Consider the following 16,550-nt stretch of genomic DNA (forward strand, 5'->3'; position numbering starts at 1 on the left):
GAGTTCAGTTTTGAATATGTTAAGTTTGAGATGTTTATTAAACATCCAAGTGAAAATCTGAGAATAACAAAAGTTTAGATGGGATTCAAAGTCATAAGATCACTTTGGGAGGAATACAGATGGAAAAGATCACAGGGCTGTGCTCTCCGGAATCCAGTTAGGGATGAGGAAAAGGAAAGCCAGAGAAGCAGACAGGTAAGGAAAAAACAGAAGTGTGTGGTGACCCCAGGCCTAAATTATAAAAAGGTTTCAAGGGATACAGAGTGACGATCTTTTAAAAATGTTGCTGATAGCTGTGATCAACAACTCTGGATGTTATTATAGAAAGGGGACTTCAATATAAGTTCTGCCATTTATCATATACATTTTGCAAATTATTCTAGAATATGGGGCTTATGGCTTACTTTTCCCATCTTTAAAAATGGAAATCAAAGTATCTACCACATATGTTAAATATTTCTGCTGCTGCTGCTGCTAAGTCACTTCAGTCGTGTCTGACTCTGTGCGACCCCACAGACGGCAGCCCACCAGGCTCCCCTGTCCCTGGGATTCTCCAGGCAGGAACACTGGAGTCAGTTGCCATTTCCTTCTCCAGTGCATGAAAGTGAAAAGTGACAGTGAAGTCACTCAGTCTGTCTAACTCTTAGCGACCCCATGGACTGCAGCCTACCAGGCTCCTCTGCCCATGGGATTTTCCAGGCAAGAGTGCTGGAGTGGGGTGCCACTGCCTTCTCCGTTGTTGCTGCTGCTGTGTCGCTTCAGTCGTGTCCAACTCTGTGTCACCCCATAGACAGCAGCCCACCAGGCTCCCCCAGCCCTGGGATTCTCCAGGCAAGAACACTGGAGTGGGTTGCCATTTCCTTCTCCAATGCATGAAAGTGAAAAGTGAAAGTGAAGTCGCTCAGTGGTGTCCGACTCTTAGCGATCTCATGGACTGCGGCCTACAAGGCTCCTCCGTCCATAGGATTTTCCAGGCCTGACAACCAAAATGTGATCACTTCATATAAATCTTCATTTCTCTTTCTATCCTTCACTGGATCATTTAAAAAGTTTGAATATATGTTTGAAGTGGCACACCAAAAGGAAAGACAGTGATCTGAAGCTCAAATACAGTTAACTAGTATATTTTACTGCTAGGGAAGAGAGAAGAGCTATTTAGATGAATTCCAAAAGGGTGTAAAGAGCCACATTTCTAGATTTAGAAATTGTAGTCTGACATATTAGTGATAATTAAGGTTAAAGGGGAAGAAATAAGAGCTAGAGGCTCACAGATTTGTTTCAATGGAGAACTAGTTTTCTGGAAGTGGGTAGAAATAAAATGTATGTGAAATGTTAAAGTAATCCATGTTGTCAAGGCAACAACAAGCATTTTTACAGACATGCAAGAAACTATGTATCTGTATCTGTTTAGTAATGTTCATTTGTTGGCTGTGCTGGGACTTCCGGGTTTTCTCTAGCGAATCTTCCTGTGGATCAAACTCAAGTCCCCTGCACTGGCAAGTGTATCCTTAACCACAGGACCACCAGGGAAGTCCTATGTACTTGTATATTTGAAAGAAAGATGGGAAGTAGCTAAAATGATTTTCAGAAAATCACACAAGTAAAGGAGGTGTAGGAGCTGATGCCTATAATAGGGAAAATTACACTTCCCAGCATTCCATGGTGGAAGGGGTTGGAAGGAGACAGAATTTTTAATTGTTAAATGATGAATGTAAGAAATTTAAATTCTGTGAGGCAGAAACTGTATCTATTTACCAACCATTGTATCTCCAGTACTTCACTCAGAGCTTAGCATAAAGTTGCTGCTTACAATATGTTCAAATCACAATAAATGAATGCCACCTTGACCCTAGTCACTCTCACCTTATTAGCACAAAACCCCTGTAATGAACGGCACTATATGTAACACTTGGAGAAGACAATGGCACCCCACTCCAGTACTCTTGCCTGCAAAATCCCATGGACGGAGGAGCCTGGTAGGCTGCAGTCCATGGGGTCGCTAAGAGTTGGACATGACTTCAATTTCACTTTCATGCATTGGAGAAGGCAATGGCAACCCACTACAGTGTTGCTGCCTGGAGAATCCCAGGGAAGGGGGAGCCTGGTGGACTGCCATCTACGCGGTCGCACAGAATCGGACACGACTGAAGCGACTTAGCAGCAGCACCATATATAACACTTGCAGTAACTTATTCTATTTCTTATGTTATGCCTGAAATTAAAGGCTCTGGGATTTTAATCTATGGTTGGAACTGAGCTCAACCTGCTTCATACCTGTTTGGAAGCAGTCTGATCATTACAACTGCACAAAAAAACAAAAGCTACCATTTTCACAGATATCTGAAAATAGTACTTTGAATTTTCCCTGCCCTCCCGAAATTCTCAGTCCTTTCTTACCCACCTAAGGAGCCATACTGTTCCGCTCAACTTTGTGAGTTGCTCTGGTTACTCCTCTGTGAAAAATAAAGGGCACAAATAAAATCAAAGAACCTAGAAGATCCTTGGAAAAACTAGATGGAAAGTGGATCCCAACATTAAAGTTTATCTCAGGGAAATGGATATCTGTACATTTATAACTAAAAACAAAATATTAAGGCAGAAAAACCATAGAAAGCATGTCCTTAAGTGGTTATACACTTATTGTTGTTCCTTATATAGGAATTTAAGATAAGCTATGGCCAAGCTGGAAAATTATCCTGAGGGTTAAGAGGATATTTCATCATTAAGGCTGAAGCGAAGTGAAGTCGCTCAGTCGTGTCTGACTCTTTGCGACCCCATGGACTGTAGCTTACCAGGCTTCTCAGTCTATGGGATTTCCAGCAAGAGTACTGGAGTGGGGTGCCATTTCCTTCTCCAGGGGATCTTCCTGACCCAGGGATCGAAGCCCCGTCTCCCGCATTACAGGCAGACACTTTACCCTCTGAGCCACCAGGGAAGCCTAATTAAGGCTAAATGCCTATAAAGCTTTTAAGAAAATCACACAGTGAAAAAGTTTTCAGTTTTGACGACCGGTATACAATATACTTAATAATCAGGCCAGAAATTTGTAATAAATTATGTAAACTGTTTTAAATGATATTAATTTCAGTATCAATGATACATTTATTGTCACATGTACATAGCATAATTATTAAGCACACTTATACATACAGTATAATAAGAGCTACCAATCTGCAGCAAATAAAATTTTCTGCCCTCTACAGAAACAATCTAATGTGAATAATGCATATACATAATATATACATAACGTATAAAATAATAACAAATACATGAAATGGTGAAGAATCACAGCCATGCAATTACAACACACCAAGGACTTCAGGGCATTTCCATATCTTTATGACAGCAGTGACGGGCTATCTGTCCTTCCTCTCCTGCCTTCTCTATCGTTCCCTCCATTCTTTGGGCTTCTATTGATAGATCAGATAGATAGGTAGACAGAGAGCAGCCCATAGAAGATAAGTAAATCTGAGTCTTCTCTACCTGATAATTTTAATTTCATTTTCAGATCCTGTAATTTCTTCTCTAATAATCCTACAACTGAGAGATGGATTACACTAGAAGCCAAACAAACATTCAGATGAGCCCTGACCCCTCCAAAGGAGTACCATTTGCAGACTGGCAGGACAGAGTAAGAAGAGATGAAAATAAAGAACAAGGCAAGGCCCCCCTGGAGGAAGTGTCTAAAGACATGAGAGCAGATGAAATCAAGTAGAAACCTCTAGGGATGAGCTTCAAGAGCAGAAGGTCAACTACTTTTACATTAGAACAAAGATGACGGGTGTGAGTTTAGACAAATTTGTAGTGGGTCAGGGTAGGCCTTTGGAGAAGGAAATGGCAACCCACTCCAGTATTCTTGCCTGGAGAATCCCAGGGACGGGGGAGCCTGGTGGGCTGCTGTCTATGGGGTCGCACAGAGTTGGACATGACTGAAGAACTTAGCAGCAGCAGCAGCATATTCCATAGCTTGAATTTTCTCTGTAAAGTGAAAAGCAGGGTGTTCTGCTAAGGGAAAAGTTAAAGATGTGGACAGGTGTGTGCACTACTGAAAAAAATGGAATGAAGATTACTGTATCTAGAAGAACACTGATCAAGTTTCTCATAATAAGTTGTAATAAGTCGATGTGACAAAGAAGATTATTTTTGAAGCAGTGTAACAAGCAGAGAAGAAGGCAGTAAGACAGTGCAAAAACCACACAGGAAAAGGGGTACATTGCATGTACCAACTGACTATTTGTTATTACTTAAAAAAAAAAATCACCCTGTCTTTATCCTTCTATCTCATCCCTTATTCTGTTCAATTTTCCTTCAGTTATCTGACTGGGTCACTCTGAAAACATCTGATCAATTTGGGAAACAAACAAACAGAAAAAGCAGCTCCCTATAAGGGGGATACACCCTAAAGCAATTAGTCACAGTCATGAGTGAGTTTCAGTTGACATCTCTATGTTCCATCTAAATTAAAATTGTAGGCTTTTTCTCTAAATTCTCACAGATTATGAAAACCCACACTACACAGAGAGAACAATTTTTTGTTTTTGTTTTTGTTTTTTGAGTGCTATATAAAATCACAGATGACAGAACAAGAAAGGAATATATGGTGTTTTGTGTACAAAATCATAATACTCTCACTAGTTGCTAGCAGAATGGTTAACAATATGAAAGTTTATAATGTAACTGCCATATAGTCATATCATACAATTACTAAATAATTTCATCTTACCTGTATTGCAAGGGCACGAGCTACAAGACCTCTAAGGTACTGTAATGGGTCTTCAGGACCTTCCCATTTGCTTTGCCATGTGAGAGGACACTGCAATTTTGAAAGGATAAAAATTAAGTTTATACATTATAATATTACATATAGAAGACCTTTCAACATTTGTGTGATGGGGAAAATATTTTGGCATAATTCATATTATGTGTATCATGAATTAATTTCATTAAGATATGTCTGTTTCTTTGATCTTATATCATTAAAACTGAATGATATATAAAGTCAGAACAAATTAATCTGTTTTCCAAAAAGGAAATATTCTGAAGTAAAAATTCTTAAAAGAATAAACAAATGAACTTCAATGAGTATATTGAAAGTAGCAAATCATGTTTTCTTGAAATAATAGTTAATGCATAATAAAATGAAACTAAATTTGACAAGTTCATTTTATAAGTGATAAAAGGCAAAAAACAACCAGTCTTGTGTCCCTACAGAATTTAAATTATAACAAAAGCATTGTAATGGAAATTTTATCTCCCAAAGCACACCAAGATATATTATAAAAAGAGAATAAAAAGAAAATAAATATTATAATTAAAAGCTTTCTAAAAAGTTATCTTTTAAATATCTGATCTTCTTTTAACTGGCATTCTCCATTAATACATTCATTACAATACACCTTCTTTGTGAAAGCTTATGTTAGTCGCTCAGTCATGGCCAACTCTTTGTGACCCCCATGGACTGTAGCCCACCAGGTTCCTCTGTCCATGGGATTCTCCAGGCAAGAATACTGGAGTGGGTTGCCATTTCCTTCTCCAGGAGATCTTCCCAACCCAGAGATCAAACCCAGGTTTCCTGCATTGCAGGTGGACTCCTTACCATAGTCTGAGCCAACAGAGAAGCCCCATTAGAGTTTTATATATTATCCAAATATTATGCAAATGTCATTCAAACTTAATATTTACTTTTCTGAAGTGGAAATAATAAGGAGAAGCCATCAATTTCTTAACCCCAAACACTGTCTGATTACATAGCTGAACAACTAACCCACACTAGAGTATATCAACAATGTATGGAAAATAGAAATTATAAGATAACAAATCTTACAGTGGAAAGGATCTTAGAAAACATCTAGTTCAATACTCTCAATGAGTGAAGTAATCTTTCTTAGGAATATGTAGCTAAGTGCTGTGAACTGAAACAAGTGTGGTGTTTTATTTATGTTTAAATTTTTTAAAATTTATTTCTAATCAGAGGATAACTGTTTAACAATGTTGATTTCTGCCATCACTTCTGCTACATTTACAGGACTGCATATAGATGTGGTAATTTTAAGACATGACCCCAGAACCTCTGACACTGCCTGTGAAGACGAAGTCTGCTCTCCTGAAATAAGAGTCCTGTGAATGTAACAGAAGTGATGGGGTGCCAGTTACCAGGTCCAGGTCTTAAGGAATTAGTTTCTTATTATTACCTGTCTTTTGAGATTCTTGACCCTGGAGTCTGTCCAGCATACTGTGAAGCCCAACTTGTGGAGAGTTCCATGTGGAGATGAACTGAGCTTCCCAGTTCTCGGGCAGCACTGATTTGCCAGTCCATGAGTGAGCGGAGTGGAAGACACAAGCTTTCTCTAACAAGGTGTACCCAAATTTCAGATATGGAAGCTTAAATGATTTTTTGAAAATTATGATGTTTTAATCTACTAACTTTTGGTGAAATCTGTTGTACAGTAAGACTTAACTGCTAAAGTTCTTTGGTCTCCAGAAGTAGGATCCTACCTTAACAAAAACCTAAAACACATGGCTTTGGATTTGAGATTAGGTGGTCGGCTGAAGCTGGAAGGACCTTCAGAAGAATATAAGTGGAAACCTAAAGGACTTCTAAGAGAATAGTGGAGGCATAAGGGACTGGTTACAAATAGGAAAAGGAGTTCGTCAAGGCTGTATATTGTCACCCTGTTTATTTAACTTATATGCAGAGTACACCGTGAGAAACGCTGGACTGGAAGAAACACAAGCTGGAATCAAGATTGCCGGGAGGAATATCAATAACCTCAGATATGCAGATGACACCACCCTTATGGCAGAAAGTGAAGAGGAACTCAAAAGCCTCTTGATGAAAGTGAAAGTGGAGAGTGAAAAAGTTGGCTTAAAGCTCAACATTCAGAAAATGAAGATCATGGCATCCGGTCCCACTACTTCATGGGAAATAGATGGGGAAACAGTGGAAACAGTGTCAGACTTTATTTTTCTGGGCTCCAAAATCACTACAGAAGGTGACTGCAGCCATGAAATTAAAATACGCTTACTCCTTGGAAGGAAAGTTATGACCAACCTAGATAGCATATTCAAAAGCAGAGACATTACTAGACAGACAACAAAGGTCTGTCTAGTCAAGGCTATGGTTTTTCCTGTGGTCATGTATGGATGTGAGAGTTGGACTGTGAAGAAGGCTGAGCGCCAAAGAATTGATGCTTTTGAACCGTGGTGTTGGAGAAGACTCTTGAGAGTCCCTTAGACTGCAACGAGATCCAACCAGTCCATTCTGAAGATCAGCCCTGGGTTTTCTTTGGAAGGAATGATGCTAAAGCTGAAACTCCAGTACTTTGGCCACCTCATGCGAAGAGTTGACTCATTGGAAAAGACTCTGATGCTGGGAGGGATTGGGGGCAGGAAGAGAAGGGGACGACAGAGGGTGAGATGGCTCGATGGCATCACTGACTCATGGACGTGAGTCTGAGTGAACTCCGGGAGTTGGTGATGGACAGGGAGGCCTGGCATGCTGTGATTCATGGGGTCGCAAAGAGTTGGACACGACTGAGTGACTGATCTGATCTGATCTGAAGGGACTTTGAGAATTTAAAAGGAGGAAACAATCCCAGACAGACAGAAGTACTCTCAGCACCTAAAGGTCATGCCCTGGACACTCTTAAGCAAAAAAGCTTCAGCAAATCTTAAGGGTGTTGTGCCACAGCCAATGCACAAGAAGCCTAAGGTAGAAAGAAAGACTTGTCATGATGAGATTTATGGTCACGGCTTTTGTCTAATGTTGTGAATCTCAAGTGAAAGTCAAACTCTTAAAGATTTTAAGAAAACTGTTCTAAGCTTCATCTGTTTGGGATTAATGGCGAAAAGAGAGAGCAATTAAAAGAGAATTTAGAACCCCAGAATCGCTATAGGCAAGAAGCAGGCTGAGAAAACCACTCAGCCGCAAACATGGCTCCATCTTACCAAAACGTATGCATAATTAAGAGGCAAGGATCAGCAGCTCAAAGCCAAGAGCTGTGGACAGTCATACCCAGTGAGCAACATGGAATCCTAACAAAACAACTGAAGACATAAGCTTGCTTGGATTTCTGAATTGCTAAGGACACATGAGCCTCCTATTTCCTCACTTTTTAAGTGAGAATGACTATTGCAGTTACCTGTCCTACCACTCCAGTACTCTTGTCTGGAAAATCCTTCCAGGACAGAGGAGCCTGGAAGGCTGCAGTCCATGGGGTCGCTAAGAGTTGGACACGACTGAGCGACTTCACTTTCACTTTTCACTTTCATGCATTGGAGAAGGAAATGGCAACCTACTCCAGTGTTCTTGCCTGGAGAATCCCAGGGATGGGGGAACCTGGTGGGCTGCCGTCTATGGGGTTGCACAGAGTCAGACACGATTGAAGCAACTTAGCAGTAGCAGCATCTTAACATTTTGTATTGGATTTGTAGGGGATAGATAACTCATCTGTGCAGTCCACAGGTCCTCAGGTGAGAACCATACTTGAGAAAGAGCTTTTGAGGAACCACACCTAAGAAGCCTCATCCATCCTTCCACCTGATCTAGATGACATCTGGCCTGAGCCTGAGGCTGGAATGGAATGAGACATTTAGGGAAACTTAAAAGGAGATGACTGCATTTTACATGGGGGAGAAAGGCAAACAATTTGTGCCCAGAGGGCAGACTGCAGCAGCTTCAAAGTATGGCCCCCAAATAACCTGGCACTCTTCCCATTGAGAGGTGAGGTCTGTGTCCTCTTGCCCTTGACACCCTAACCAATACAATGAGGGGGAGTGGCACTGTGTAAGTTGTCAGATCTAGGCCTTAACAACTTCACATCTTTCATGTCCTCTTTCCTGGGGTATACACTGCTAGAACCAATATATCATGTTGTGAGGTAGCCAAGCAGTACATACAGAGAGGCCCAAGTGGAGACATCTAGAGAGCAACCAAGGCCTCTAGTCATCAGTCCCGATGAGTACCAGCCAATAATCGGCACCAACTAGCCAGTGCTGTGACTGAGCGCCTGCTAAGTAGATCCTGCAGCTCTAAGATGAGCTTTTCCAGCTGGTGTCACATGGAGAAAAGACGAATCTACTGCACCAGATTGTGCCCAAAATGCACACGCATGAGCCAAATAAATGGCTGCTCTTGTTTTTAGCCATTAAGCTTCAGGGTAGTTTATTACACAGCAATAGATAGCTGATAGATCAGGCTTTCACAGTCTCAGTTTTATGCTTCTCCTGTTATAGAAAGATAGCTCCTTTGGAGTTTATTAGAGACAAAAAGTTACTGTGGTGTGCGATTGGTCCCAACGATCCCTGCCACTTGGTATTCATGTCCGTCCTTGTGAAATTCCCTCACTTTGAGTATGAACTGCTTCTGGGGACTTGCTTCTAATGAAAGAATATGGAAAAGTGATGAGAAGCCACTTCTGAGGGTAGGTTACAAATACTGTGACATCTGTCTAGCTCCCTTTCTCTGCATCTCTTCCTTGTTCACTTGAAGTGGAAAAGTTGTATGCTGTGAGCTGCGTTATGGAACGCTCATGTAGCAATGAACTGGTTTGTCCAGTCAACAATCAGTGAGGGCCTGAGGGCTGCCAATAGCCCTCCCACATGTGCTCCGAGAGGCTCCAGCAATTGCAGCCCTGGTGACACCTGACTGAAGGCTTGTGAGCGACCCTAAAACAACATGCCCAGCTACGTTATACCTGGATTCCTGACTCACAGAAACTGATGTGATAAAGTTTTGCTGTTTATGTCACTAAGTTCTAGGGCAATTTATTATGCACAATAGATAATAACAGAGCTATCATATATTAGTGTCTGATGTAATACATTCATGCCATAAATATTTAAATCCTCATTGTCCATTCATTCAGCATTTACTAAGAGCTTATAAGGTGCAGGCATTATAAGGTGCTTGCTTTTATGGAACCTACATTTTACTGGGGGATAAAAGCAAAACTGTATTATAAGAAAAAGATGACATAGTGTTAAACCCTATGTAGAGAATTATAACAGTATCTGTGATATGAGATTCTTTGAGATTCCTCTGGTCAGCAAGGAGATCAAATCAGTCAATCCTCAATGAAATCCTGAATATTCATTGAAAGGACTGAGGCTGAAGCTCCAATAATTTGACCACCTGATGTGAAAAGCTGACATTGGAAAAGACCCTGTTGCTGGGAAAGATTGAAGGCAGGAGAAGAAGGGGATGACAGAGGATGAGACTAGATAATATCACTGACTCAATGAAAATGAGTGTGAGCACACTCCAGGAGACAGTGAAGGACAGGGAAGCCTGGTATGCTTTAGTCAACAGGGTCCTAAAGAGTCAGACATGACTTAGCACTGAAAAACATGTGGTATGATGGAAGAAATATGAAATGATAGTGATATGATAGAAGATTAGAGGGAATAAAAAATGAATAAAGTATATTCTTTATCCTAAAGAGCATTAGCAACCAATAAGAGATAGATGGCTAAAGTCCCTAATGGTGTTTTATTTTTTTATTTTTTATACGTTTCAATGCTATTCTCCCAAATCTCCCCACCCTCTCCCTCTCCCATAGAGTCCATAAGACTGATCTATACATCGGTGTCTCTTTTGCTGTCTCGTACACAGGGTTATTGTTACCATCTTTCTAAATTCCATATATATGCGTTAGTATACTGTATTGGTGTTTTTCTTTCTGGCTTACTTCACTCTGTATAATGGGTTCCAGTTTCATCCATCTCATTAGAACTGATTCAAATGTATTCTTTTCAATGGCTGAGTAATACTCCATTGTGTATATGTACCACAGCTTTCTTATCCATTCATCTGCTGATGGGCATCTAGGTTGCTTCCATGTCCTGGCTATTACAAACAGTGCTGCGATGAACATTGGGGTACACGTGTCTCTTTCCCTTCTGGTTTCCTCGGTGTATATGCCCAGCAGTGGGATTGCTGGATCATAAGGCAGTTCTATTTCCAGTTTTTTAAGGAATCTCCACACTGTTCTCCATAGTGGCTGTACTAGTTTGCCTTCCCACCAACAGTGTAAGAGGGTTCCCTTTTCTCCACACCCTCTCCAGCATTTATTGCTTCTAGACTTTTGGATCGCAGCCATTCTGACTGGCGTGAAATGGTACCTCATAGTGGTTTTGATTTGCATTTCTCTGATAATGAGTGATGTTGAGCATCTTTTCATGTGTTTGTTAGCCATCTGTATGTCTTCTTTGGAGAAATGTCTATTTAGTTCTTTGGCCCATTTTTTGATTGGGTCATTTATTTTTCTGGAATTGAGCTGTAGGAGTTGCTTGTATATGTTTTAGATTAGTTGTTTGTCTGTTGCTTCATTTGCTATTATTTTCTCCCATTCTGAAGGCTGCCTTTTCACCTTGCTAATAGTTTCCTTTGTCGTGCAGAAGCTTTTAAGTTTAATTAGGTCCCATTTGTTTATTTTTGCTTTTATTTCCAATATTCTGGGAGGTGGGTCATAGAGGATCCTGCTGTGATGTATGTCGGAGAATGTTTTGCCTATGTTCTCCTCTAGGAGTTTTATAGTTTCTGGTCTTACGTTGAGATCTTTAATCCATTTTGAGTTTATTTTTGTGTATGGTGTTAGAAAGTGTTCTAGTTTCATTCTTTTACAAGTGGTTGACCAGTTTTCCCAGCACCACTTGTTAAAGAGATTGTCTTTAATCCATTGTATATTCTTGCCTCCTTTGTCAAAGATAAGGTGTCCATATGTGTGTGGATTTATATCAGGGCTTTCTATTTTGTTCCATTGATCAATATTTCTGTCTTTGTGCCAGTACCATACTGTCTTGATAACTGTGGCTTTGTAATAGAGCCTGAAGTCAGGCAGGTTGATTCCTCCAGTTCCATTCTTCTTTCTCAAGATAGCTTTGGCTATTCGAGGTTTTTTGTATTTCCATACAAATTGTGAAATTATTTGTTCTAGCTCTGTGAAGAATACTGTTGGTAGCTTGATAGGGATTGCATTGAATCTATAAATTGCTTTGGGTAGTATACTCATTTTCACTATATTGATTCTTCCAATCCATGAACATGGTATATGTCTCCATCTATTAGTGTCCTCTTTGATTTCTTTCACCAGTGTTTTATAGTTTTCTATATATAGGTCTTTAGTTTCTTTAGGTAGATATATTCCTAAGTATTTTATTCTTTCCATTGCAATGGTGAATGGAATTGTTTCCTTAATTTCTCTGTTTTCTCATTATTAGTGTATAGGAATGCAAGGGATTTCTGTGTGTTGATTTTATATCCTGCAACTTTACTATAATCATTGATTAGTTCTAGTAATTTTCTGGTGGAGTCTTTAGGGTTTTCTATGTAAAGGATCATGTCATCTGCAAACAGTGAGAGTTTTACTTCTTCTTTTCCAATTTGGATTCCTTTTATTTCTTTTTCTGCTCTGATTGCTGTGGCCAAAACTTCCAAAACTATGTTGAATAGTAATGGTGAAAGTGGGCACCCTTGTCTTGTTCCTGACTTTAGAGGAAATGCTTTTGATTTTTCACCATTGAGGATAATGTTTGCTGTGGGTTTGTCATATATAGCTTTTATTATGTTGAGGTATGTTCCTTCTATTCCTGCTTTCTGGAGAGTTCTTATCATAAATGGATGTTGAATTTTGTCAAAGGCTTTCTCTGCATCTATTGAGATAATCATATGGTTTTTGTTTTTCAATTTGTTAATGTGGTGTATAACACTGATTGATTTGCGGATATTGAAGAATCCTTGCATCCCTGGGATAAAGCCCACTTGGTCATGGTGTATGATCTTTTTAATGTGTTGTTGGATTCTGATTGCTAGAATTTTGTTAAGGATTTTTGCATCTATGTTCATCAGTGATATTGGCCTGTAGTTTTCTTTTTTTGTGGGATCTTTGTCAGGTTTTGGTATTAGGGTGATGGTGGCCTCATAGAATGAGTTTGGAAGTTTACCTTCCTCTGCAATTTTCTGGAAGAGTTTGAGCAGGATAGGTGTCAGCTCTTCTCTAAATTTTTGGTAGAATTCAGCTGTGAAGCCGTGTGGACCTGGGCTTTTGTTTGCTGGAAGATTTTTGATTACAGTTTCAATTTCCATGCTTGTGATGGGTCTGTTAAGATTTTCTATTTCTTCCTGGTCCAGTTTTGGAAAGTTGTACTTTTCTAAGAATTTGTCCATTTCTTCCACGTTGTCCATTTTATTGGCATATAATTGTTGATAGTAGTCTTTTATGATCCTTTGTATTTCTGTGTTGTCTGTTGTGATCTCTCCATTTTCATTTCTAATTTTATTGATTTGATTTTTCTCCCTTTGTTTCTTGATGAGTCTGGCTAATGGTTTGTCAATTTTATTTATCCTTCCAAAGAACCAGCTTTTGGCTTTGTTGATTTTTGCTATGGTCTCTTTTGTTTCTTTTGCATTTATTTCTGCCCTAATTTTTAAGATTTCTTTCCTTCTACTAACCCTGGGGTTCTTCATTTCTTCCTTTTCTAGTTGCTTTAGGTGTAGGGTTAGGTTATTTATTTGACTTTTTTCTTGTTTCTTTAGGTATGCCTGTATTGCTATGAACTTTCCCCTTAGGACTGCTTTTAAAGTGTCCCACAGGTTTTGAGTTGTTGTGTTTTCATTTTCATTCGTTTCTATGCAAATTTTGATTTCTTTTTTGATTTCTTCTGTTATTTCTTCTGTTATTTCTATCTGGTTATTCAGCAGGGTGTTGTTCATCCTCCACATGCTGGAATTATTAATAGTTTTTCTCCTGTAATTGAGATCTAATCTTACTGCACTGTGGTCAGAAAAGATGCTTGGAATGATTTCTATTTTTTTGAATTTACCAAGGCTAGCTTTATGGCCCAGGATGTGATCTATCCTGGAGAAGGTTCCATGTGCGCTTGAGAAAAAGGTGAAATGCATTGTTTTGGGATGAAATATCCTATAGATATCAATTAGGTCTAACTGGTCTATTGTATCCTTTAACGTTTGTGTTTCCTTGTTAATTTTCTGTTTAGTTGATCTATCCATAGGTGTGAGTGGGGTATTAAAGTCTCCCACTATTATTGTGTTATTGTTAATTTCTCCTTTCATACTTGTTAGCATTTGTCTTACATATTGCGGCGCTCCTGTGTTGGGTGTATATATAATTGTTATATCTTCTTCTTGGATTGATCCTTTGATCATTATGTAGTGACCATCTTTGTCTCTTTTCACAGCCTTTGTTTTAAAGTCTATTTTATCTGATATAAGTATTGCTACTCCTGCTTTCTTTTGGTCCCTATTTGCATGAAAAATCTTTTTCCAGCCCTTCACTTTCAGTCTGTATGTGTCCCCTGTTTTGAGGTGGGTCTCTTGTAGACAACATATGTAGGGGTCTTGTTTTTGTATCCATTCAGCCAGTCTTTCTCTTTTGGTTGGGGCATTCAACCCATTTACGTTTAAGGTAATTACTGATAAGTATGATCCCGTTGCCATTTACTTTATTGTTTTGGGTTCGAGTTTATACACTGTTTTTGTGTTTCCTGTCTAGAGAATATCTTTTAGTATTTGTTTGAGAGCTGGTTTGGTGGTGCTGAATTCTCTCAGCTTTTGCTTATCTGAGAAGCTTTTGATTTCTCCTTCATATTTGAATGAGATCCTTGCTGGGCACAATAATCTGGGCTGTAGGTTATTTTCTTTCATCACTTTAAGTATGTCTTGCCATTCCCTCCTGGCTTGAAGAGTTTCTATTGAAAGATCAGCTGTTATCCTAATGGGAATTCCCTTGTGTGTTATTTGTTGTTTTTCCCTTGCTGCTTTTAATATTTGTTCCTTGTGTTTGATCTTTGTTAATTTGATTAATATGTGTCTTGGGGTGTTTCGCCTTGGGTTTATCCTGTTTGGGACTCTCTGGGTTTCTTGGACTTGGGTAGTTATTTCCTTCCCCATTTTAGGGAAGTTTTCAACTATTATCTCCTCAAGTATTTTCTCATGGTCTTTCTTTTTGTCTTCTTCTTCTGGGACCCCTATGATTCGAATGTTATAGCGTTTAATATTGTCCTGGAGGTCTCTGAGATTGTCCTCATTTCTTTTAATTCGTTTTTCTTTTATCCTCTCTGATTCATTTATTTCTACCATTCTATCTTCTAATTCACTAATCCTATCTTCTGCCTCTGTTATTCTACTATTTGTTGCCTCCAGAGTGTGTTTAATTTCATTTATTGCATTATTCATTTTATATTGACTCTCTTTTATTTCTTCTAGGTCCTTGTTAAACCTTTCTTGCATCTTCTCAATCTTTGTCTCCAAGCTATTTATCTGTGATTCCATTTTGATTTCAAGATTTTGGATCAATTTCACTATCAGTATTCGGAATTCTTTATCAGGTAGATTCCCTATCTCTTCCTCTTTTGTTTGGTTTGGTGGGTATTTATCCTGTTCCTTTATCTGCTGGGTATTCCTCTGTCTCTTCATCTTGTTTAAATTGCTGAGTTTGGGGTGTCCTTTCTGTATTCTGGCAGTTTGTAGAGTTCTATTTATTGTGGCATTTCCTTGCTCTGTGTGGGTTTGTACAGGTGGCTTGTCAAGGTTTCCTGGTTAGGGAAGCTTGTGTCGGTGTTCTGTTGAGTGGAGCTGTATTTCTTCTCTCTCCTTTCGAAGACTTAGGTTGCTTTTCTGGGTGCCTGATGTCCTCTGCTGGCATTCAGAAGTTGTTTTGTGGAATTTACTCGGCGTTTAAATGTTCTTTTGATGAATTTGTGGGGGAGAAAGTGTTCTCCCCGTCCTACTCCTCCGCCATCTTCCCTAATGGTGTTTTAAAAATGACTTTATAACATGTTTCTGGAGCTTAGTGGAACAGTGACTTAATCAAGGAAGTATCTGTTAAGTTTTGAAAGTTGTACTGAATTTTGACAAAGGCAGACAACTGGACAGGACTGTTTAAAACAACCATTAATGTGTTAGTATCTGTGCTAAGTGCTGGATGGGCATCATCTCATATACTCCTCACAATAATCCTCAGAAGCAGATACTATTATAATTTCCATTTCACAGAGGAAAAAATACAGAAACAAAGAGAATAGCCTGTCCAAAATCACTGAGCTGGTAAATGACAAGTCTAAGATTTGGACCCATGTAATCTAACTCTAAAGTCTGTTTGCAGCATCAATACTGCCTCCAATGTATTTTATATTTCTGTACTGTACAAAGGCAACATTTGAGATCTGTCGACTGAAAAAGAATACACCACGTGAGAGTTGTGTGTTAAGCTTTATTTGTGGCAAAATGAGAACTACAGCCCAGGAGACAGCATTTCAGGTAGCTTTGAAAAACTGCTCCAACGCGTTAGGGGTGGAAGGTCAATATATTTCTGAAATTGGTGAAGGGGGAGTACATGGAATTGAGCACTTATTTTGCAAAAGGCTGCTCCTAGCCTCGGGAAGATTCAATATAAGACAATCACGCATTGGGAATTAAAGTTCTAATAATGGGGAAACTAAGGCTCAGAGTAGTTTTAATTAACTAAACTTTTTAAATAAATCTAAATGGTAGAGAACTTGAATCAAGGTCTAACTCTAATTTTGTTATCCCA

At 39.2% G+C, this 16,550-nt stretch overlaps 1 protein-coding gene across 2 annotated transcripts in view; it reads right to left on the bottom strand.

Moving 5' to 3' along the window:
- Nucleotides 1-16,550, bottom strand: part of DYNC2H1 (dynein cytoplasmic 2 heavy chain 1) — a 398,003-nt gene that overhangs the window by 66,476 nt on the left and 314,977 nt on the right. For both annotated transcript variants that reach the window (XM_061440087.1, XM_061440086.1), the window contains one exon: nucleotides 4,724-4,813. In XM_061440087.1, coding sequence (XP_061296071.1) covers nucleotides 4,724-4,813 — 90 coding nt within the window. The remainder of the gene's footprint in view (nucleotides 1-4,723; nucleotides 4,814-16,550) is intronic.

This window comes from Bos javanicus, chromosome 15 (assembly GCF_032452875.1).
Source record: "Bos javanicus breed banteng chromosome 15, ARS-OSU_banteng_1.0, whole genome shotgun sequence".
Lineage (NCBI taxonomy): Eukaryota > Metazoa > Chordata > Mammalia > Artiodactyla > Bovidae > Bos > Bos javanicus.